The following is a 23,314-nucleotide window of genomic DNA, read 5'->3' as shown; positions in this document are numbered from 1 at the left end:
GGTGAAGCCCTGGCTTCTGGATGAGCTCTCAGAACATTTCCAGTGTTTCTAAAACAGATGATGGCTGAAAAAAAAAAATACTACAAAGAGCAGGTGAGGGGGAAAGTTTATTAATATTCAATGTTATTACGTGTTCTTGAAGAGTTGATAATAATGTTATGGCAAAACTAAAAGCCAGACAAGTTGAAGTGTGTTATGAAGTGTAATTGTGTTGAATTTGGAGTCATCAGTTATTTTTAACTTGGAAAAAAGGGGAGAGTGACCAAAGGGGCGAATGTTTGTGGTTTTAAGAACTAAAGCAAAGCAGCAGCCCCAGTGTTGGTGCTGTGGGTTCCCTGTGAGGGAGTTCTCAGTGCTCTTTGCGTTTGGTTGCCAGTCCCGACCGTTCCGAGTTTTGGGAGCCCCTCTGAGCAACAGTGCAGAGAGGCCGCCGAGGCCTGGTAGGTTTGAGGGTTCTGGTAAACTGCAAACCCATTCGGTACCGTCCTCCGCCCCAGTGCCAGCCGAGCCCGAGCACGCCGGGCTCAGAACCCCCCGGTGCTTCCCGGAGCGTAATGGAGGGAACAGGAGCTCTTCGAACTACAACTCCCAGCAGCCCCCGCGGCACGGAGCGGCCCCTCTGCGCATGTGCGTTCCACTGGCAGCTCCTCATTGGCTGACGGCACCGCCGCCATTTCGCGTCCTGGCTCGGCTCCCTCATCCGGGTGGCTCCGCCCCTGTGCCCGGTGACGGGGAAAGACCCTCCCGGTTCCCCCCCCCCACCGGAGCCGCTCCGCCGCCGTCCCGGTCCCGGTTCGGCTCAGCAGGCCTGCAGCCCAACTGCACCCTCTGGCCTTCACCCGGCTATCCAATCAGCGCCTTTAGCGTGCCTGACTGACATCCGGCTCCGCCAATCAGCGGCAGCCGTCTCACCGGCCAATCGGAAGGCAGCGGCCCGGCCGGGTGCCCACCTTGCGGGCGGGAAAGGGGCGGGGCGGGTGGAAAGCCCCGAGTCACGTGGGGGCCGCTCCGCCTATCAGCGCGGGCACGCGCCGGGTCGCCCCGGCTCCCGCCAAATACGAGCGGGCGCCACCGGGGCGGGACCGGAGGGAACGGGCAGGACCGGGGCCGTGCGGGGCCTTTCCGGGCCGTTCGGCCTCCGCCGCCGGAGGAGCGGCGGCAGCTGCGGCGGCTGTCCCCGGGTCGGGGCGGGAGGAGGGGGAACGGGACAGGTAGGTCCGAACGGCGGGGTGCGGCGGGGCTGGGGCTCGGGGTGTTTCCGGCGGAGGTTGGGGTGCGCGGGGCCTGCTCCCGTCTAACAAAGGAAGCCCCGGAGCTGCCGTCCCGCCCCGGAGCCAGGCCTGAGCCCCGCAGCTGCACGGAGCGCTGCCTCCCTCCTCACACTCGGGGTATCCCCAACGCGGGGGTGTCCGGTGGTGCCGAGGCTCCCCTCAGGCCGGGGGTACCGGGGGGTTGGTCCGGGCCTTTTGTCCGGTCTGGCCGTGCTCGCGTTACGGCCTGAGGTGAGCTCGGGGGCCTTGGCTGTGTCGGGGAAGAGGGGAGCTCCAGCGGGAAGGGGTCACGGGGGTTTATTTCTCGTCTTTTTCCCTCAGCCATGGAGTGCAGAGACAAAGCGGCTGCTCCTGCGCGGAAACTCGTCCAAGGTAAGGCTGGGGAGGGAGTTTCTGTCACCGGTGCCACTTCAGCACCCTGTTGAGGGGAGATCTGTTGCTCTTGGAGTCATCAGCCAGCCCTGGTTCAGTTCTTGTGCTGCAGAGCTCATCAAGTATCTTGCTCTCTGATTCCCCCCCCTCCACGGGGAGTTGTACAATGGGACTAAAACACTGAACTGTTGTTTCAGCTCGGCTGCCGTTCAAACGCTTGAACCCTGTGCCCAAGGAGAAACACGAGGCTGATTCTGAGGTTAAAAAAGTGAAGAGCTCACAGGGTGGTGAAGATCCCTCCCTTGATGCCTCCCTGGACAACCTGGAGAACGACTGCCAGCTGGATTCTGATGTGAACTTTTCTCCCAAGCTGATCAACGGGAAGGGCCCGTTGGACCATTTTATAGAGAAGAACACAAAAGCTGCCACAAATGAACCTGTAATTATAATTGACCTGACAGAGGGCTCCAGCCAGAGACTGAGTGATGATGAAGCCCCTGTGAACAGTGATTCAAAAGCAGCCTCATCCCTAGCTGTGACTAATGGCACGTTAGGTACAGAGAGAAACCAGCTGAGTTGCCTGAATTCCACTCCCAGTAGCCAAAGGGAGGATTCCATGGAGACTGATGAGCCCTGTGAAGCTGCAGAGGATGAAGGGGAAGGGCAAGGTAGGGCAGGAGGGGTCCAGTCCTGTTCTGAGTTAACAGAGAGTGACAATGAGGGGAGACCCAAGGGAAGCCAGAGTGAACTGAAGGATGTCATCTTTGAGGGGAAGATGCCCGTGGTCCTCCTGGAGGACATTATGACTGCAAAATCACCTCCAGTGGCTTCTCTGGATGGAAGCATCACCTCAGAAAATGAGACCCTGGAATCATCTCATGAAGGAGACTCTGGACTCACCAACTCCTCACTCAGCTCTCGCTCTCTTAGCTCACCTGAGGTGCAGTCTGCTGCTGGACCCAAGGGGAACACCAGTCCTTTAGCTGCCTCCACGCCCTTCAGGAAGGTTGGTTTTTTTTGTCAGGGTCTTTTTTGGGTTTTTTTCCCCACTCTGGTGTCTTGCAGAGGAGCTGGACGGGTTCTTGCACTTGCAGAATATTCACAAACGTGGTGAGAAGAGTGTGGAAGTTGGTGGTGATTCCTTAATGTCACTGAGTTGTTGCTCCTTTGAATCTTCCTGTCACTCCTGTAGCTGAAGGATTTAAATCTTGCTTGGTTTGGAGCTGCTGGTCTCTTTGCATCCTGTGAATTTAACTCTGAAGTCCATTACAAGTTAATTTTGTATCATTTTTTTTAATGAAGTGCATGGCCTGGCCCCAGCCTGTTGGTGACTGGGATGAGGACATCCCTGAAGAGATGTTCCACAACAATGATGCAGTAATTACTGGGAGAGGACCTTGCCCTGGTACCAGGCAGAGCAGATCCTTTTCCAGCTCTCAATTTCTGCAGCTTTGAGGTTTTCCAACACTTTCAGTTGAAACCCCAGCTCATCAGTGGAAATGCAGGGCTGGACCTGAGGGTGGAGGGAGAGCTTCTTGTCCCTCTGGGTGCTCAGAGCTTGTTATGGGCACAGGGAGGAGTCCCCACATGCCCAGCACTCCTGGGAGACTGTTGGGCAATAAAGGCTGAAGTGCAGGAGGGATTAAATCTGTTTAATCACCTTCAAATGAGTTAATCAGCTCTGTAGGGTGATTTTAGTTCCAGTTTAAAACCTCTGCTCCAGCAGGAGACACCAAAACCTGGTGGCTTTTGGTGCTGGATCAAAGGAGAAGCTTCTCAGGACAGTGGTGTCTGGGACCTCTGTGCAGCTCAAGCATCCTCAAGCAGAATGGCCTCAGCTTGCCCCAGGGGAGGTTAATTGGGATATTGGATGGAACTTCTTCACTCCACAGGTCATTAAACCCTGACCCAGGCTGCCTGGGGGGGTTTCCAGGTTGTGGTGCTGAGAGAGCTGGGTTAGAGTTGGGTCAGTGGTTGGACTTGATGATCTTAAAGGGCTTTTCCCCCCAGGGCAATTCTGTGGTTTGGGGAGAAGAGTTGAGCAGAGGGATGAAGTGTGGAGGTTTCTCTGGGGGATTCCATCCTGTGAAGGTTCTGAGCCTCCCCTGCAGCTGGGCTGAGGAAGGTGCTGAGGGGTGAGGCCAGGTTGTGCTGCCAGAGGTGGAGAAATGAATGTGTGGCTCAGGAGTTACCTCCTCACTACTCAGGCCCCCTTCAGCCTCTTCAGGAAGGTGTTTGCTCCCTGTTCCACCAGGTGTTCAGAAGAAGTTGTCTCCCAGGTGAGGAAGAACCTGGCTGGGCTGAAGGAGGGCTGGGGGAGTGAGCTTGGAGCTCACCCTGTGACCTTTTTTTCGAGGAAACTGGTCCATTTTTACACTGTGAACACAGGAAATGCTGCACCTCTACACCAAACATGCACATCCAAGCAGGCGTGGAGTATTTCCAGTGCAACAGAGCAAACAAACCAAAAAAAGCTGGGCTGCTCCTGCTGTAAGATGATATTGTGAACAAGTTCTTGGTTTCTGGTGGTGTGAGGCAAGGCTGGAGCAGCTCACCTGCTGTACCTGGGCCCCTGAACTTCCCTGTCCTGGCATCTTTGTTTTCCCAGCTGGAAACACCACTGATTAAACCCCAGCTCCCAGGTGGAAGGAGCCTTATTTTGAGTCAGATCAGTGTAGGAGCTCCTGCTGCAGCTTTGCACAGGATTGGTGAAGCTGTTGCTCTGTTCATTGCAGAGTTTCCATGGGGCACCTTCTGCTGGGAATGGCAGGAGGAAGAGGATCCAAGAATTCAGGCCCTGGTGTGCTGAAATAGCAAATTAAGCCTTTGACCAGTCTGTGAACAGTTTCTTAAAGAGAAAACACCTTTTTTTCCCTCCCTATAATTACAGCTCTAAGAGAAATGAGAGGTGTGACCTGTAGGGTTGATGTGCTGGTAGCAGTGGAAGAGCAGAAGTGATCTGCTGCTTAGTTAAAATATGTCTGTAATTAAAACGTGTAAATAATCCTTGTATTCAGAAAGCTCTCCCTAAACAGCACAGCAAAAATAAGTGGGAGAATGCAAAAAAAAAACAACCCAAAACCCAACAAAACCAAAGCAAACCCCTCCAGACAGGATCCAACTCAAAGGGGGCAACTTTGCTGTAGTGAAATGTCCTCTGCTGTCATCTCCTGATTTGCAGCAGCTCCTGTTTGGTTTTCTGCACGTGATTCCTGCTGGCAAATGATACTTCAGAACCCAGCAGACAGGAGGGTTCTGCTCCTGCAAAACTAAGAGGAGCACATGGTGTAAACTGAAGGCTCTGGATGTGTTCAGGGGGGGATGAGCTGAGCTCCCATCCCCTCTGCAGGGGGAGCACAGGAGGTGCTGAAGCCAAGGAGCTGCCAGAGCAGGGTTGGTGTAATTCAGATGCTGCTTTCTTGGGGGGTGAAGAGTTGGGAGTGCCTTGTGGATCCCTAAACTTTATCCTTGTGTCATTCCAGGTGTCTCAGAAATGTCCCAGAAGTTCAGCTGAGAGGGAGAAGCTGCGGTTGCAAAGAGTAAGGCACTTTCCTGACACAGCCACTTACCCTGCTGTGCTTTCCCACCCACCAAAGCCTTCTTGCCTTCCATCTTAGGCTACTTACAGCTCCATCTCCCTGATTTCCCCCTCCCTGGTGAATATGGAAGACCCTTAATGCATGCAGTTCAAGCATTTGGCTTGTTCCAGAGCTCCTTAATGCATAGGGAATGAAGTGTGGGTGGCCTGCACTGCATTTCTCTGTGCTTTGGTCCAAGGTTAGGAACCTGGAAGTGTTGCTGACTGCTTGTCAAAATGCTTTGGAGAGGGTTTGGGTTTTGAGGTGGTTTTTTTTTCCTTTGTGATTGTCTTTATCAACCCCTTCTTGAGCAGGTAGGTGCAGCCTGTGGGGGAGCAGACACAAGTGCACTCTTCAAGAGCCTTCTATTTAGGGTCAGTTCCTGCTCCATTGTTCTCACCCTTCCCACTTTCCAGCCACCAAATGTAGGGGTTGTTCTTCATTTATTTCCTTCTGGCTTGCAGAAGAAACTGTGGGATGGCTCTGCTGGAAACACTTCAGCTCCCAAATCTCTGCTCAAATGCAGCTTGTTAGCAAACTGTTCCCCAACAGCTCTGCCATGTGGTGGCTTTGTTGTCCCTTCTTCCAGCCATAAAATGCTGAATACAGAGGAGGCTGATGGACCACGTGGAGTTCTTGAGCAGTGGGTGTGCACGAGTGGGTTTTGCTGCCTGGAAATCTGAGTGCTTGGGAATTTGATCTTAGGATCTACTTGATAAAGTTGGTAGGGCCTGGTGGAGGTTTTATATAAGCTGGAGGGGCTTCAGCCTGCTCCTGGGGGTCTTTCCACAGCTAGAAATCTAGGCTGTTGTTTTCTTCCAGCTTAAAAATAAAGCTGGGGGAGGAGTGAGAAGGGAAGCTTTATCACACCAAAAATTAACCAGGCCTTGCCAATCTGGCTCTTGATTTCACACCACTTCCCAGCCTACCCATGACTCAGTGCTGACAGCATTGCAGTTTTGAACTTGCTGCTTTACTTCCCCCCCACCACCACCACTGGCACCATTTTGTGTCTTGGTTGCCTTCTGCAGTTACTTGTGTGCTGTGACACTGTTCAGTGAGTCCCAGCACTGCCAAGAAAAGATGTGAAATAAATAAAACAAAACTGCAAATACACAGTTAAGGGGGGGGGGAGAAGGGTGCCTGAGCACAGACCTGCTGAAATCACTGATGCCTACATCCTGGGGAAGCTGAATTTGTCACTTTTCTTAGGAGACTTTCCACATTTTTTTTGATGTGTCAGTAGACCCAGTGAGAAACTGAAAGGAAAATTTCACTTGCCTTGGGAGGAGAAGCTGCCAACAGCAATGCTTCCAGTGTAGTCTTCCCCTCATTGTCCCCACATTTCCCCTTTAATAGGTTTAAGGGCTGTCTGGCATTTTCTGATTAACACAAGTGGGTATTTTGTGAGCTCCTGGTCTTACAGAGCAGCTGCTCAAGCCAGAGTTTGAAGAACTTGTTACTGCCTGAGACAGTGAAAACTGTATCAGCAAATCCACAGGGGTTTGTATTGCAAAGTCAGAACAAATTCACTCCTCTCACTTATACTTGGGTTGATAAGCATGAAAGCTCAGCTGGTCAGGTGTGCATTTCCAAAGAAATAATTTTGGAAACAACCTGAAACACTAAAATAAAGATTTATATTTAAATAGATTGTTAAAGAATTCCCATGTAGTTTTCCATAATGCCACGTTGGTGGCAGGGATGATATGGATAAAAAGAACACAAAGTTCTCCTTTAATGCTTAGAAAGTGGAAACAGCTCCATTTGTTAGGAGAAAAGCCCCATTAATGCTTTTGGAGAGCCTGGTGTGAGGTGGCTCAGCTGGCCAAGGCACCCAAGTCACCATGTTTGAGGAAGAATCTCCCCTAGGAGCTCAGCTGCAAGAATGAAGTCCTGGTTTTAGTCAAGCTGTTGGTTTGGGTTTTTTTGTTTTTAATTCCAGTTGCTCTTGCTGGGTGCAAAAAGGGAAGGGGCTTCACTGGTTTGTTTCTGCCCCAGGATCAGGAGCGTGCAGACAAGCTGCAGAAGATGCAGGCAGAGAGGGAGGAGAAGGGGAGGCTGAAGGAGGAAGCAAAAGCTGCCAAAGAGAGAGCCAAGGAGGAGGCAAAGAAGAAGAAAGAAGAAGAGAAAGAGCTGAAAGAGAAAGAAAGGAGAGAAAAGAAAGAAAAAGAAGAAAAGGAAAAAGCTGAGAAGCTGAGGGTGAAGGAGGAGAAACGCAAGGAGAGGCAGGAAGCTCTGGAGTAAGTGGCTTGGTTGTTCCACAGGACATAATGTGAGGCTGTGAGCACCATTCCATGACCCCCCCTTCACTGTCCCTTCAGAAGGTCAGGTAGCACAGGTCACTTTGTCACTTTTTAAGTGTGTCCTCAGCCCATTTTGCTTGCAGCCTGACCTGGGCTCCTGATGTGACGTGGCTGACAGGAGCTGTTATGTTCCACTGAGTTTTCATGCCCAGTCCTGCTGGTGGTTTTGCAATTTGTTGTCACTGCTGCTCTGCCTGGCAAGGAAATTGACCATAGCTTGATAATCCCATCAGTCAATACCCTGCCCTGGTACTGTGGGAAATGAGAAGCAGCCTGGCTGCTCTGTGGCTAGAACAGGTCAATATTTGCTCTAGAAGGAACACAGAGTTTAACCAGCAGATGGCTGAATTAACAGGTTATCTTCTTGCCTAGTATGAGGGGCTCTTGGTCAAGGTCTGGGCCTTCTCATTTCTTCCTCTCTTCCAATAAACCCTTGCTGATTGGTGCCAATTAAACCCAACTTTCTGTTAAAGGGCAAAACTTGAGGAGAAGAGAAAGAAAGAAGAGGAGAAACGGTTAAGAGAGGAGGAAAAGGTAAATAGATGCTGTTTCTAGTTTGGCTCCTTTCTTCTGCTAAGGTGAAATGTTAATGGGCTCACTGGTCCCTGCTGGGCTGTTCCCAGGGTCAGGTTCTCCTGCAGTGTCCCTTGCCTTGGTGACACCTGGAGTGAGCTCACCTGTTTGAGATGCAGCCAGTCCAGTCTGGTGCTGCTGCTCCCCAAGTCCCCTCATGCAGGTCTCTTGTCTCTTCTTCACATCCTTGTTGGTTTCTTTGCTTTTTACCTGTCAAAGTCTTTCCTGCTTTTGTTTTTTTCATTGCCCCTGAGTGAATTTTTATCCTTTGCCTGAGCAGTGACACAAATCCACTTAGCTGGAGGAGAGGAGACAATTGTTGAGTTACAGGAACTGGTAAATGACTGAGCTTTACTTTGAAGTTGGGTCATGCACGAGCTGACCTTGAATGATGAGGCCTTGTCCTGTCTTTGTGTTTCTAATTTGCATTTTCATTCTGGTTTCAGCGTATTAATGCACAGAAAGCAGAAATTACAAGGTTCTTCCAGAAACCAAAGACTCCACCAGCCCCAAAGGTGAGGGATTGTTCTTCCTGTGGCTGTTTGGTCTCCATTAGTTGTCCTCTCGCCAAGACACTCGTTTCCTTCTGATCCATCCCTTGGATCTTCTGAGGTGGACAAAGCACTAGTGTGTTTCCCTTCCTAATTTCAAAAGGAAAACTCTCAGCTGTGTTTTCTGCTGCTGTAAAAGCTCAAACTGCCTTGAGAAAACCTCCTGGAGTCTCGGATAGGAAGGGCTTGACCTCAAGCTTCATTCAGACCTCAGCACCTTGCTTGTTGTGTGTTGGGTGCTGCACCTTTTCCTGCATTCAGATCCTAATGAACCCTTCCTTCACCTTTCAGATTCTGGCTGGCTCTTGTGGGAAGTTTGCTCCTTTTGAAATCAAGGAGAACATGGTCTTAGCTCCTCTCTGCCGCATCGCCCTGGATCCAGACTTCTTGGAGCAGCTGGATAAGCTCCTGCATGCTCAGAACAGTGACATTTCTTTCTTGAGGGACCTCAAGTGTCGTAAACCACGTAAAACTGGCCCTACTTTTGTCAGGAACAGCACTGATATAGTGAACAGGTGAAGCTGTGTCTTGGGGAGGGTTCTTCACATCTTTTATTTATATAAAGTGTAAATTGCAGAGTGGGTTTGAGGACATCTTGCTCTGATATTGGAGGTGGTGGAAAGATGGAGCTTCCTTGGGGTTTTGCATGGGAGTTGTTTCCATGGTGAGCAGTAGGTTATGATGTGGAGTCAGAATCCCAGACTGGTTTGGAAAGGACCTTACAGACCACCCAGTGCCACCCCTGCCATGGGCAGGGACACCTCCCACCAGCCCAGGCTGCTCCAAGCCCCATCCAACCTGGGGCCTTCAGCACAGCCAGGGATGGGGCAGCCACAGCTTCTCTGGACAGGGGCTCAGCAGCCTCACACCAAAGAATTTCTTCCTAATGTCTAAATGTAGAATTCCTTCATTCCATAGGATGCTTCTCAAATCCTTCTCCAGAGGAAATTGTGTGCTTCAGGCAGCTGCCTTCAGCCCTGAACACTGCTGGTCCTTGGTGGTGTTTGGTTTTGATAGTTTTTGAAAAAAACCCAACATCCTGATGGCCAGAATGGGGGTGGTGTAAGGAGGGAGGTGACTTGTTTGCAGCTCATATTCTTGCATGAGAATTGGGAGAGCCTGTTCCAGTGATGTGAAGCTCTGGGTTGGTTTGTGGCTGAACTAAAGCTTTCTCTAAAGATGAGCAGCAGAGGAGTGTCCTGTGAGTCCTGAAGACTGTCTCTCCTTTTTCCCAGTGATGTGGTGGTAGTGGATAACTGCAAACCAGATTCTGTTCCTGAAAGGGGGAGATTTGGTCGAATGAAACTTCTGCAGTTCTGTGAGAACCATCGTCCTGCCTACTGGGGCACGTGGAACAAGAAAACCTCAGTGATCCATCCCAGGAACCCATGGTCAAAGGACACTGTAAGCACCTCACCAGCAGCCTGGTTGGGTTCTTGATGCTCTTGAACTGAATGTGTGGTTGTCCAAGTTCTCCTGTTCTCTGGGATTTCTGGTCCTCTCTTCCACAGCCCCTTTTGCTTCTGAGCTTTGAAACCCTGAGCAGGGTTCTGGTGTCCTGTTCTCATGTTATTTACAGAAATGTTGGCATTTCTTCTAGAAACTCCTGGACTATGAAGTAGATAGTGATGAAGAATGGGAGGAGGAGGAACCTGGAGAAAGCCTCTCCCATAGTGAAGGGGTAAGGATTCCCTGTGCTGGACACCAGCTTTTGGAAGCAACTGCACTTGTTGAACAACTTGAACTTGATTTCTAACAAGCCAAATTTATTTTCAGGATGATGAAGAAGAAGGAGAGGATGAAGATGATGATGATGGATTTTTTGTACCCCATGGGTACCTATCTGAAGATGAAGGAGTGACAGAAGTAAGTGAGCTGGGTGTCACTGGCTTTCAACCTCTTGTTTCCAATCAATCAATCAATCAATCAATCAATCAATCCATCAGGCAGTCTTGGCAGGGGTGTAACTCACCTCAGATCCGAATGGTTCTGGAGCTCAGGGAATATAATAAAAATTTTAAAAATGGATTGAAAAAGCTTTTGTTTTCCCTGGAATGGATGGTACTGAATTCTTTGTCTCCTCTGCCTTTAGGAGTGTGATCCAGAGAACCAGAAGGTTCGTCAGAAGCTGAAAGCAAAGGAGTGGGATGAGCTGATGGCCAAGGGGAAGAGGCTGCACGTCCTGCAGCCCGTGAAGATTGGCTGCATCTGGGAGAGTGCAGAGGGTGACAGCAGCACCAGTGCAGACCTGAAGGTTCTCCAGCAGTTCTCAGCCTGTATCCTGGACTCGCCTGTCACAGAGGAAGAGCAGCAGATCCAGAAATGCAGTAAAAAAAGAGCAAAAGATCAGCAAAGTAAGGCTCTGTTGGTTGTATTCATGTGCTGTTGTACCCTGCTTTGGAGAGAGAGCAGATGGCTGTGTCATCAGATGCAGACTGACCTCCTTATGACATGTCTGAAATCCAAGGAATCTGAGAGATCTTGGAAAGGAGTTTTCTGGCATTGCACCTGGTGTGGCTTTAGTTATACTCTCCTGAACATCTTGCTTTAGACAATCTAGACCAGGACTTTAGCAGACCCAGAGCTCTCCCTGGCAGTGCTTGAGCCCACTGACCCATTCATTCTTGGGGGGGATCCTTTAGTTTAGTTTAGTTTAGTTTAGCTTTAGTTTTAGTTTAGTTTGTGCAACAGGTTTTGATGCTGAGTATTTCCTGTGTGTGGGTAACACAAGGATCATGGAATTACAGAATGTCAGGGGTTAGAAGGCACCTCTAGAGGTCATCCAGCCCAACCCCCTGCACAGCAGGATCACCCAGGGCAGCCCACACAGGTTTGGAAGTCTCCAGAGAAGGAGACCTCTCTGGGCACCTTGTGCCAGTGCTCCCTCATCCTCACAGTAAAGAAGTTTTTCATATTGAGGTGAAGCTTCTTATGTTTTAGTTTAAGGATGTGAATAACACATTTAAAGCCTAGAGGAGGGGTTGAAGCTTTTGCTTTGGGGGTCTTTATTCGTGGGGGTGGCTTTCCCACAGCTCCTGTTACAAACTCACCTCTAAAATTAACCCCATCCTTTCTGTCTTCCTTCTGGACCATGAGTAGGTCATGTCAGCCTTGGCTTTTCTCCCCCTTTCACCACTTCTCCCCCCCAAAACCTTTCTTCCCTGCAGTCCTGGGCCAGCTCCTCCCACTGCTCCACGGCAATGTCAACGGCAGCAAAGTGATAATCCAGGAGTTCCAGGAGTGCTGCAGGCAAGGACTGTTCAGTGAGGTGACCACAGCCACTGAGGGCAGTGACATGAGCCCTACCAGCCCCCAGGCCTCCCGGCCCCAGACACCAGTGGGAGAGGAGAGTGGGGTCCCTTCCAAGGCCAGGCTAAAAAGGATCATTTCTGAGAACTCTGTCTACGAGAAGAGACCCGAGTACAGGATGTGCTGGTACGTTCACCCTGAGGTGCTGAAGAGTTTTGAGCAAGAGCATCTCCCTGTCCCTTGTCAGTGGAACTACATCACCCAAGTCCCTTCTTCAGGGAAGGAGGAGGGGGGCAGCCTAGCAGGAGTGGCAGTGCCACAGCCCAGCCCTGTGGCAGTGAAGAGGAAGGCCACGGGGAGCATGTCCATCACCAAGTTCATGAAGAGGCCTCGGGATGCTGAGCAGGTGAGTCACAGAATCACAGGGGCAGCTGGGAAGGGACCTCACTTGCTCCCTTTTTATATGTCCCAGCACCCCCTCAGGATGAGTCTTAAAACTCCTCAAAGTGGGGAGAATCCACCCCTTGCCCTGGGACACCCTTCCAGTGTCCTCAGAGTGAATTTTTTTCCTTTTGTGTCCCATCAGCATCTCCCCAGGAGCAACTTGTGCCCATTGCCCCTTGTCTTGTCTATGGGACTCCTAACCAGGGAGTCTCCCTCTTCTTTGTAGCCCCCCTTTAAGCACTGGAACATGGTAATAAGGTCCACACTGAGCCTTCTCAAGGCTGAACAAATCCATTTCCTCAGCCTCAAGGTGACTGGGGTCCTTCACCAAAAAAACCCCATTCATTTTGTGGGGAAAGGAGTGAAATTCTGTGACTCTAAAGAGCCAGGTTTCTCCTGTGTGTCTCTAGTTTGGGTTTTCTGTTCTATTTGAAATGTTGCTGTTCCATTTTTCTGCTGTTGGGCAGTGATTGCATCCAGGCTGTGAATAGTTTTGGTGTCTCTGGCCTTGATTTTACAGCTGGAGAGAATTTGTAGGCAGGTTTTGAGAGGTGTGTGTGGCTACCAGGTGTAAAGCCTGAGCTGCTTTGATGTGTACTGATCAAATGTGGTTCCTAAAGTGCTGAAACTCAACCCATAATAGTCTGGGAAGTCTCCAGCTTTATTTCTCTAGCCTGCTTTCTAGAGCTGGTTTCAAATACAATCATTCCCAGGGAGCAAAGTGAGATGGATTTGGAGTAGTTGCTACTCCAGCTCTGAACTTTGTTGTGGTTTTCCTGTTTGCTGCTGTTCAGGGGAACCACAAACAGCATTAAGAGCTGAATCACCCAAAAAGATGACTGTGAGTGTGTGATGGGGGATGGAGGTGATGTTCTCCTAATGCTTTAGGTCCTGAAGTTTGGTGTCAGCAACTCTTTGCCTCCAAGCCTGCAGGTAGCACAGGGTTTGCTCTGGCACTGGATTTATTCTTCATCCCCTCCAGACAAGGGGGTGTGGAAAGAAGCCACAGATGAGGCTTTTTAGGCTTTTCCTCCCCATTTTAGTCTTGGTTTCTATGGCTTTTTGACTGCCAAAGCTCCTCGTTGAAGGATTGATGGGGATCAGAGACTTGGAAGAAGCTGTTCAGCCCCCAAGCTCCATCTGCTTGGGTTGTTTCTTTAAAAGGCAAAGATAAAAATCTCTGCATGGCACCCACTGGAAATTCTGTTTATAACCAGATAGCTGAGGAGAAACAGCAAAACACAAAAGCTTTTAGTGGGATTACATCACTGGCCTGAATTCTTCAGAGCTCAGAAGCATCTCTAAAGCTGTCCCTGTGCAATTCAGAACAAAGGTGACCTGAAAGCCTTTTATACCTGACATCTAAATCAGGTATTGGATCCCATCCTTTCCTTGGGGTGAGGCTGGAGCTTGGGGACAACCTGGGGACAACTGGGAGGTGTCAAAGCCCCAAGGTTCTCTGTCCCTGCTGAGCAGCTCAGGCCAGGTCTGGTGTGGGTAGCTGTGTTCTCCGGGCAGTGGCTGCCTGGAGGGAGAAGGGAAATATTTAACCTGAAAACTGTGGCTTTGAAAAATGTCAGTTTAAAATCTCAGTTGTCAGAGGTTCTAGGCCTGAGTTGTGCATTCCACAGCTTCTTGAGTTGAGGGGAAGAAAGAAAAATAAACCCCAGAAAGCCTCAGAGCTGCTGAGCACCAGGCAGCCTCAGTTTGTACCACTCCTTGTGCTCATTTTCTCAATTCAGAACAAGCAGTTTTGTTGCTGCTCCCGTGGCAGAAAACTGGGTCACCAGAGGAGCCACAGCCACCCCTCCCAGCACAAAAAGCTGATTGGCAAAGCTGGGTGTCAGCAAGAGAACCTTGACAACCCAAAGTCATTTTCCATGGCTCCTTGGAGAAGGAGGAAAGCATCCAAAAGAATCAGGGAGGGGAGGAGAGAGCTTTCCCCTCCAAAAAGCCCAACAGAACTAGGGCAGATTTCACACAGGGTTTTGAAGTGACTTTCTGAGGGGTAAGAGCTTGGCATGCTTCCTGCAGTACCTGCTGCTGCAGACAAGGCCTTGCAGCAGAAATCCCTGGCTCTTAGAGGCCAGAGCTTGCTTTTTCTTTGGTTTTGCCTTTTTTTTGTTTTGTTTTGGTTTCCTTCCCTACAAATATTCCCAAGGGATCCACACCCCAGTGTGCCAGCTCCAGCCCTGCACCTCCGTGCCTTCACCCTGCTGCTAATGCTGCCTTCTGGTTGTGTTTCCCTTCAGGTTGAAGCTGTGGAGATGGATGGGTTCCAGGCAGACACTGAGGAAGATGAGGAAGATGATGACTGCATGATTGTGGATATACAGCCAGGCAAAGGTGGGAAAAGAGAGCAGGACAGGGGGAAGTGTGTGGGTAAAACTGCTGCAGGTCTTCTGCCACTTTGTCACCAAGCCCTGTGCTCTTCTGACATGCTTTAGTCTAGGGATTTCTCTGCTTTTGATGCTTTATTCTAGATGTTTCTTTGCTATTTATGGTGGTCTCTTGCCCATTCTTCCAACTAAAGAGCATGAAGTGCTTGTGACTGGGCTGCCAGGGTCACCTCTTTTTGGGTAAGCAAAGAGAACATTGGGGTCAGCAGCAGCAGATACACAAACTGCTGGTGGATGGTGCTGAGGGCTGGTCCTGCCAGGGACTGGACCCCAACTCCCCTTTGCTGCCTCTTGAGAAGTCTTGGGTGCTCACTGTAGGGTTCCTGGTAACACCTGAGCCCTCAGCTCTCTGGCAGGTGAGGGTTCTGCTCAACACTCTGCTCTGGAATTGAAGCAGTTGCTCATATCTGTGTCCCAAAGCTCCACTGCTGCAGGGGATCCTTTGGCCTGGCTGGGATGAGCCTGTGGGGCAGCTCCTCTCCCCTCAAGGAGTTTTTAAGGGGACATCCTGGATCCTACAGCCCAAAACCTTCCCAGGAGCCACACAGGGTGCATTCACTCCTCCAAACTGCTCTCGAAACCTCTCAGCCCTTTCCCAGTGCTGCTGCCACAACCCAAACTCAGGGAAGTGGGGTCTTGTGTTGGGAGCTCCTCTCCTCACTAGAGAAGAGCTTGTGCCTATTCCTGGACATTCCAGGGTTTGAGCCATTGTGGACATGCCTGGGTTCTTTCTCTCTCAGCTGCTGCTACCTAACAGACAATCAAACTGCCAGACAAGAAGCTTTGGATTTCATCTCAAGCTGCTTTTGCTTGTTAGACTGCAGTGAGCTGAAAGCTTGTGCTGCAGGTTTGTGACCTCTGCTGCTGAGGACAGGGGTGCTGTGCAGGGGCTGAGCCTGCCTCAGGCTGACACACGTGCAGCTCTGTTTGTTCAGTTCTGCCTAAAGCACTGAAAAGCTTTATGAAGACTCCTCTTATGGTTGAAGTGATTTTTATTATGGAGTGACATTTAAGTCAATATTAAAACTATTTTTTAAATAGTATCAAAACCAGATCCAGGCAGACAAGCTGAGACAGACAAAGCACATAGCAAATTCAAACTTATTAAGAGACTTCTAAAAACAAACAAGCCAAGAAAACCCCAAACCAACACCATTTTCTACTTTGCAGATTCTACTGAAGCAGCTGCAGGAGTTGAGCAGGACAGAGTCAGCCCAGCTAACACCCTCTGAGACTTCACCACCTACTAACTCTCCTGTATGTATGTAGAATGAATTTAGAGAGTTTTAAACCTTTGTGTATCTTTGAACAAGATACCTGAAAGTACTCCAGATTTCTTGTAAAGAGAGGACAGCACTTTGTTCTGCTTCAGCCCAGGAGGAAGCTCAAATTTTTAGTTATAGTTTTTAGCTTAAAACAGAACCAAGTTGCATATTAATCTGTTCTTAATAAAGCATTATTGGAATTTTTGATACTTCTTTGTAATGGAAGGTATCTAAGTTATCTCTAAAACTCCTTGGAGGGACTTTGAAATAAGTTTATTGTGATGCCACAGGGGGAATGACTGTTCATATGTTGTATAGCATAGCCTTGGGTATAAATGATGTACAATTATATGTGAATTTATGCTCTCTCTCTCATCCTGTTTGTGGTCTCTACTTGCTCCAGACAGCAAGAGCAGGGCTTTATGTCTGGAAAAGAAAAAGAGAAAAAAAAACCTGCCCTTTGTTTCTCCTGGTTTGGGATGGGGTTGGTTACAGTGAGAGATCTCCTGTACCTGGGGCTGCAACAGAAGCTGTAGGAGCAGTGGAATTCAAAGAACTCTGACCAGACCCAAATCTTTTAAATACTCATTTTACTCAGCATCATTTTATCTAAATAGATTCTCTCTCCAATAGGAGTTACAGTGCACACAGAAGCAAAAGGTAAAGCTAAGTTCTAAGCCCAGCCTGCTCCTCAGGCTCAATCCCTTGGTAATCCAGCCTAGGACTAGCCCTGCCCCAGCCCCTCATCCCCCCTCCTGGGGAGGAGGCTGCTGCTTCACCCTGGTCCTGGAAACCCAGCTCAAGCAGTCTCTGCCAGAACTTGGGTTCTGAAGCTGTTTTTTAGCAGTCCTGGACACAGCTCCCTGGGCAGGTCCTGCCTCCGTGTGGAGGTGACCACGGGGAGGGTGGGATGGAACCTCCTGCTCTGCAGAGCTAAACCAAAGTGCTTGCTGAGCTCAGTGAGCTGGAAGCCCCAAGAGTCTCTAAGGGGAAAATGGGGGAACAGTCTAAAAACCACCAGCCCTGAATTCATTCCCTTTATTTCATGACAGTGTCTGGACTCTGGAGAGAAGTTGTGGTTTCAGGGGGCTTGCTGGTTCCTCTTCTCTGGACTCCTGGATGTCTGCCATGACTGCTGCATCCCAGGCAAGGGTCAGGAGGGCTGAGGGCACCTGGGATGGAAAAGGTCAAGTTACTGAGCTAAAGCAATGTTAAACTTTGACCTGAGAACATGCTGGGGATGTTCACAGACCTGGAAAAACTTGGAGCATTTCATCTAAGACTGGATTTCTGCAAGAAGCTCCTCCAGGGATGCAGCTGTGGGCTGAGCTGTGCTCACCTCACAGTTCCTGCCTTCCCTTTATTTTCCCAGTGTGGATTCTGAGCCCCTGACAGAGCTGTTGGCAGCCACAGCAGCCTGAGTTTGCTACAGGAGGGGAGCAATTCCATCCTCCCAGACCCCCAGCCTTGAGCTAGGAGCCTTCCACCAGTGTTTCCTCTTTGCTCAAGCTTAAAAAGGGGCCAGAGTACAACTTAGAGCACTGAGAGCAGAAGACAGAACCCCCTGAGAGCAGCAAAGGACTCTTGACAACCTCAAGCCACCTGTGGAAGGTATAAGCTGTGTTTTTTTAACTCACCAGCCCACATTCATTGAAGGCCAAGTTTTCATCAGTCAGTTTGAGCCCTCCAGGTCCCAACAGCTCAAAGGGCAGCCAGTCATCTCTGAGAGCTTCCCTCACAAAGCTGTAAAGCACAGAGACTGTTTCCCGTGCATAAAACGTCCCTGCCATGAGAAAAAGGAGGCAGAGATTGAGCAGCTCTCTGGCATTTACCAAACTGAACTTTTTGCAGGTGGTTCTGTGTGGCTCAAGTCTTGATGCTGACTTTCTGAACCAGTTCAGTGCCCCAGAAAGAGCCTGATGCAGCTGAGAAGCATAAAAGCAGCATCCCCAAAGAAAAATAGGACTTTCCAAGCCCCTGCCAGCCTGTAACAAAGAGCTGGGGAAGCCTGAAATGATTTTTCCAGAGTTCCACTGCAAAGAAATCAGAGGATTGACAGTGTTGTACAGGCTGACACCACACAGGCCACCTCATGCTGGTTACTCTAATGGATAATAAATGGGTAATAAATGGGACTTAATGAGTACAGCTCATTCTCAGGAGCCTGGGAAGTGCACACTTTAACTAAAAAGTTAAAGAGAGATCCTCCACTCAACACTCAGCCACCCCAGCTAAGGCAGGCTGAGGGCTCAGAGATGGGAAGAGCTCTTAGAAGCCTTCCCCCACTCTGGTTTTTGTTTCTCTTTTCTTCTCCTAGCACACTTGTTATTCAATAACACTTGTTATTCAAGCTCCTGCACTAGCCAAGGATTCTCAGCAGCTTTTGGGGCAAAGAAAAGGTCCAGAAAGCCCCTGACCTTGGAGGATGTACCCATCAGGGAAGCGGACTCGCAGCAGGGTGTAGTTGTATTTTCTCATCTCCCTTTGCTCCTCTTTCTCTCGCATGGCTCTTGTCCTCAGCATTGCAGCCTTCTCCACTGCTTCTGTCCTTTAGAGAAAAAGCCATTTTTAGCAGGAAGGAGAGGTACAAGACTTCTGGTGTGACCTCTGGGCACTAAGAGCTCTCATCACAGGATGTTAAAGGTTGGAAGGGACCTCTGGGGGTCATCCAGTCCAACCCCTGTCAGGGCAGGGGGCACAGGATGGTGCTTGGGATGTCTCTGGAGACTCCAGCACTTCTCTGGGCAGCCTGTTCCAGAGCTCTGCCCCCCTCAGAAGTAAAGAAGTTCCTCCTCAAACTTTCTACATCCAAGTTCATGCCCGTTACCTCTTGTCCTGTCCCTGGGCACCACTGACAGTGACTGTCCCCATCTTCCTGACACCCACTTGAGGTATTTGTAAGCCTTGATAAGATCCCCTCTCAGTCTTTTCATCTCCAGGCTCCATCCTCAGCCTTTCCTCACAGGAGAGATGTCCTTGTCCTCTCATCAGCACTGGAACCCATTGCTGTCCCCTCTCCAGCAGTTCCCTGCCCTTCCTGACCCAGGGATCCCAGAACTGGCCACACAATCCCAGTTCTCCTGCTCCCAGCTCACCGGAGCCGCTGCTCCCTTTTGATCTCCTCTGCAGTCAGGTTGTAGAAGTCCTCAGGCAGCTCAAAGGAAGCAGCTTCAGGGGAGGGTTTGAAGAGGCAGAGCTGTCTATCCAGCTGGGCTCTCAGGGGCTCTGAGCTCAGGAGCTGCTCCTTGTAGTGCCTGAGATCCTCCAGCCTGGGCAGCATTTCTTCCTTCAGCACATAGAACTCCTCTGGGGTCTCTGCAACCAAGAGGGGCAGGAGTTGAGTCTCTTGTTCTTTCTGGGAGTTACTGAAAGGGTGAGGGGCAGCAGAAAATGAACCTGCAGAGGGAGCAGCTGGGTCTGGGCCAGCTCTGGGGCTCACTCAGCAACCCCAGGTGCCTTGCCTCAGTGTCCCACCACCCCTCCAGCTCCTGACTTCAGTGTAACACAAGAGATTTCTTGCCTTGTCCTGGAACAGGCAGCATTTTTGTCTCAAACCCAACAGCCTGGAAAAATCTGTGTATCCCTTCCAGGCAGCTTATCCTTTCCTGGAAGAAAAGGAGAGAATTCCAATGGAGTCTGCTCCAGGCATGGACTTTTCTCAACAGAACACTTCCAGGAGCCCTGATCTCACCTGAAACACTTTGTTCTGCAGTTTGATCTTCCTGTACTTCTCCTCCTCTGGATGGAGATAGATGTTATCCAGGTATCTGCAAAAAGAGGAACACACTGCATGGATCAAAGCACCTCAGGACACGTTGTCCCAAGGTGTAAGGAGAGGCTGAGAGACCTCACAGAACTTCTCACAGCTCAAAGGGCTGAAAAACTCGAGGAAAATAAAATTCATCAGTGTTTCATGCTCAAGGCAGAGAAAAGATCTCAACCAGCAGCTCCCAAAATGCCTGGAGGAGTCACCCAACCTCCTGGAGGAGTGACCCAACCTCCTGGAGGACTGACCTCCTCTTTAAGCAGTGAGCCAACTCCTCAGACATCTCCAGGATGCTGACCTCATTTCTTAAGGAGCAGCTCAGCTCATCTGAGTGTTTGGTTTTCCTCAGACTTCTCCTGGAAAAACCTTGCAGGGGAAGGAGAAGCACCTGGGCACATCCAGTCCCACTTACTTGGCCATGGTCTCCACACCCACTCGGACTTTCTCCCTGTCCCTGTTGAAAGTTTGGATCTCCATGATGGAGGCAGCCACTGGATCTACAGAGAAATACTGGGGGAGAAGGAGAGAAATGGGTCAGGGGTGGCTGTTGGGGTTTAACCCTACCCAGTTAACTCTTGTTCCTCCCTGGGAGGGGGAAGAGAAGTGAGGAAAAAACCCAAAAACCCCACTTAGATTGGGCTAAATATAATTAAAGTGTTTAAGGAATTGCAGCCTTTCCCCCTTCTCCAGCCTGAACACCCCCAACTCCCTCAGCCTGGCCCCAGAGCTGCTCCAGCCCTCAGGTCACCCTCATGGCTCTTACCTCCTGGATGGCTTCTCTGAGGTGTTTCTCCCTCTGATCTTTCCTTACCACCACGCCAGTCAAGGGACAAATGAAGTAGACCCCTGAAACAGAGGGAACAGCTGCCCCTTCCTTACCCGAGGAGCCACGATCCTATGGGAGACAGAACCAGGCACCCAGCTGAGCCCAGGAAGGTTTGGGGTTGGTTTTAAAGCCCCCGGGGCAGGGCAGGAGGAGGACTCAGCAGTTCCTCTGCTACCTCTGTGTCCAGGGAGAGCCCCTTCTCGCTGGCAGCTGCCTCGGCCATCAGCTCCTTCCTCACTGCAAGACACAAACCCAGAACCGGGGGGAAAGGGCAGAGAAGCTGCAAATCCCAGAAGGTTTTGGCTCTGTCAGCAGCAACCTCAGCTCAGTGTCACCCCCCAAAGCCACCTGCACCCCACGGGGTCCCCAAAGCAGCACCCAAGTGCCTCCCACCCCCGAGGGTCCCCTCCGAGCAGCCCCTACCCTGGTTCCTGACGCCGTCCTGCCCGGTACCGGTTCTGCCTTTGCCCTTCAGCTCCAGCCGGGCCAGCGCCGCCGCCGCCGCCATCTGAGCCTCGTCCGTCGGGCCCGGACGGGGCTTGGGAGCCGCTTCAGCCTTCGGCTTCTCCTTGGGAACCCTGGGACGTGAAGGAGGAGTCGGGGCTCCGCCACCACCGGGACAGGACAGCCCGGGGCCCGGCCCTGCCGCGGAGGCGTTAACGGCGATCACCGTGCCCCGGACAAGCAGCCGGGAACCGGCCCAGCATCGCTGAGCGAGGGCTCAGGTACCGCCCGCCACGCACCGTGCCCGGTCACAGCGGGCCCGGTACCCCCGTGCCCCCCCCCCCCCACGTCCCGGGCAACCCCGCCCCGATACCGGGTGGCACCGGACCCATCGGTACCGACCGCCCGGCAGAGCGACTCCGGCTCCGTTCAGCCCCGCTCCCTGACCAGAGCGTCCTGCGTCCCCTCCCCCGCCCCGTTACCGGAGGGTTCCCCGTACCGGGACGGCTCCGAGAGCCTCTGGCCGGGCCCCGCCGTCTTGAATTTCAAGTCGGCCTTAATCTCCTGGAAGAACTTGCGCATGGCGGCGGGACAGGACCCGCGGTACCGGCACGGACGGGAGGGGGAGGCGGTGCGGACCGGGACAGGACCCGAGATACCGGCAGGGACCGGACGGGACGGAACCCCCCCGCCCTCCCGCGCTTCCGCCCCCGGAAGAGCCGTGGCCACGCCCCCCGCGCCGCTCTGGGCTGCGCAACTCTGTGACCTCCGCTGGGTCCTCCAGGGCTGGGGGCGGGCCCGGGACCTCCCGTGTCTGTCCCCACGGAGCCCACGGGTGCACCCACGGCCACCCACAGCCCCCCAGGCTGCACCCGTGGGCCCCCCACGAAGTTCTGTGGACCCCAAGGCTGCACCCACATCCTCACAGCCCCTCAGCCTGTGCCCACGGACCTCACGGCCATTAGGGCTGCACCCACAGCCCTGTTGGTGCCACGCGGGGACACCGAGAGCCAGGAACAACTGGGTCGAGGCTGGACCCACCTCCAGCCAGCACCGAGCCCTGACCCAGACACCACCAGAACCTCCCCGGCCAATGGCAGAGGAGACACTGAGGACACGGTCCCCAGGACGCGTGTTGGGGACGTTTGTGGTGTCCCAGCGCCAGCCACACGCTGCAGGATCCACACCAGGTTATCAGCGAGATAATGCACAGCCCGGGTGACAGCGTGGGGTATGGCACAGGCTGGGACACGGCGTGGGCTGGGGTACAGCACAGCCCCAAACCCGGTGTCACCTGCAGGGTCCCACGGAGGAGCCACCCGGGGCCCCTGGAGCCCCCCAGGAATTCCTCTCCTGACCCCACAGCCACCCCGGGGCCACACGGGGGACACTGCCCGTGGAGTCAGGGAGGAGCAGACCCTTAGGGTCATGGTGCCCGTCCCCTCCCCAGAGCTCTGACCCCATAGCCCACACCCTTCACCCCACCCTAGAAACCCTCTCTCTCCATGCCCTCTCCCTCTCCCCGGATCCTGTCCCCCTCTCTCCCTCTCTCTTTCTTCCCCTCTCCATTTCCCCCTCTCCTCTCTCCCTCTATCCCTCTGCTCTCCCTCTATCTAGAGATATCGCCTCTATCTCCCTTTCCCTTCCCCCTCTCCTTCTCCCTTTCCCCTTTCCCTCTCCCTTTCCCCCTCTCCCTGGATCCTCTCCCCGGATCCTGTCCCCCTCTCCCTCTCCCCCTCTCTCTTTCTCCCCCTCTCCTCCTCTCCCTCTCTCCGGATCCTCTCTCTCCTTCTGCCCCTCTCTCTTTCCCCCTCCCTTTCCCCCTCTCCCTCTCTCTTGATCCTCTCCCTCTCCCCCTCTCCCTCTCCCTTTCCCCCTCTCCCTCTCCCCGGATCCTGTCCCCGTCTCTCCCTCTCTCTTTCTTTCCCTCTCTCCGGATCCTCTCTCCTGATTCTCTCTCCCCTCTCCCCTTTCCCCTCTCCTTCCAGATCCTCTCTCCCCGGATCCCCTCTCCCTCTCTTTGGATCCCCTCTCCCCTCTCCCTTTCCCCCTCTCCCCCCTCTCTCCCCTCTCCCTCTCCCCTCTCCCTTTCCCCCTCTCTCTCTCCTCTCCCCTCTCTCCTCTCCCTCCCCGTAGCCCCCTCTGGCCCCGCCCCCCTCCTCGGCGCCTCAAGGGGCGCGGCCCAATCCCGTTATCCCGCCGTGCCCCCGCCTTCCTCCCATTGGACTAAACGCCTGAGTGACGTCAGTACAAACCAATAAGCAGCGCCG

General features: G+C 52.1%; 2 protein-coding genes across 3 annotated transcripts; one reads left to right on the top strand and one right to left on the bottom strand.

The window, feature by feature from the left end:
• Positions 1 to 1,589: 1,589 nt before the first annotated feature.
• On the top strand, positions 1,590 to 16,215 carry CHAF1A (chromatin assembly factor 1 subunit A). Its single transcript, XM_030466198.1, has 14 exons — positions 1,590 to 1,643; positions 1,841 to 2,649; positions 5,126 to 5,182; positions 7,223 to 7,464; positions 8,001 to 8,061; positions 8,547 to 8,615; positions 8,943 to 9,166; positions 9,887 to 10,055; positions 10,252 to 10,332; positions 10,428 to 10,517; positions 10,744 to 11,005; positions 11,819 to 12,306; positions 14,597 to 14,690; positions 15,914 to 16,215. Exons 1-14 carry the CDS (start codon positions 1,595 to 1,597, stop codon positions 15,973 to 15,975), a joined length of 2,757 nt encoding a protein of 918 aa, XP_030322058.1. The 5' UTR covers positions 1,590 to 1,594; the 3' UTR covers positions 15,976 to 16,215.
• On the bottom strand, positions 15,721 to 21,750 carry UBXN6 (UBX domain protein 6). Of its 2 annotated transcripts, XM_030466276.1 has the most exons (11): positions 21,544 to 21,750; positions 21,024 to 21,178; positions 20,776 to 20,837; positions 20,538 to 20,669; positions 20,187 to 20,284; positions 19,700 to 19,775; positions 19,529 to 19,613; positions 19,104 to 19,323; positions 18,426 to 18,556; positions 17,646 to 17,791; positions 15,721 to 17,180 (listed from the first exon to the last, which is right to left on the bottom strand). In XM_030466276.1, exons 1-11 carry the CDS (start codon positions 21,624 to 21,626, stop codon positions 17,052 to 17,054), a joined length of 1,317 nt encoding a protein of 438 aa, XP_030322136.1. In that variant the 5' UTR covers positions 21,627 to 21,750; the 3' UTR covers positions 15,721 to 17,051. The 2 variants fall into 2 exon arrangements, with proteins under 2 accessions (XP_030322136.1, XP_030322138.1); XM_030466278.1 differs by lacking the exon at positions 17,646 to 17,791 and having other exon boundaries at positions 16,218 to 17,180; positions 21,544 to 21,722.
• Positions 21,751 to 23,314: the final 1,564 nt, after the last annotated feature.

This window comes from Calypte anna, chromosome 28 (assembly GCF_003957555.1).
Source record: "Calypte anna isolate BGI_N300 chromosome 28, bCalAnn1_v1.p, whole genome shotgun sequence".
In the NCBI taxonomy this organism is placed as follows: domain Eukaryota; kingdom Metazoa; phylum Chordata; class Aves; order Apodiformes; family Trochilidae; genus Calypte; species Calypte anna.
The sequence above is the reverse complement of the archived record's forward strand: the minus strand, read 5'-3'. Positions and strand labels throughout refer to the sequence as shown.

What these genes read in the sequence shown, in the direction of transcription:
- CHAF1A (XM_030466198.1), top strand. Translation starts at nt 1,595, where the DNA reads ATGGAGTGCAGAGACAAAGCGGCTGCTCCTGCGCGGAAACTCGTCCAA. An exon ending in AGCACTGATATAGTGAACAG is followed by an intron (nt 9,167 to 9,886) that starts GTGAAGCTGTGT and finishes CCTTTTTCCCAG; the next exon opens with TGATGTGGTGGTAGTGGATA. An exon ending in GGCCTCGGGATGCTGAGCAG is followed by an intron (nt 12,307 to 14,596) that starts GTGAGTCACAGA and finishes GTTTCCCTTCAG; the next exon opens with GTTGAAGCTGTGGAGATGGA.
- UBXN6 (XM_030466276.1), bottom strand. Translation starts at nt 21,626, where the DNA reads ATGCGCAAGTTCTTCCAGGAGATTAAGGCCGACTTGAAATTCAAGACG. An exon ending in GGCTCTCCCTGGACACAGAG is followed by an intron (nt 20,670 to 20,775) that starts GTAGCAGAGGAA and finishes TGTCTCCCATAG; the next exon opens with GATCGTGGCTCCTCGGGTAA. An exon ending in AAAAGGGAGCAGCGGCTCCG is followed by an intron (nt 18,557 to 19,103) that starts GTGAGCTGGGAG and finishes TTTTCTCTAAAG; the next exon opens with GACAGAAGCAGTGGAGAAGG.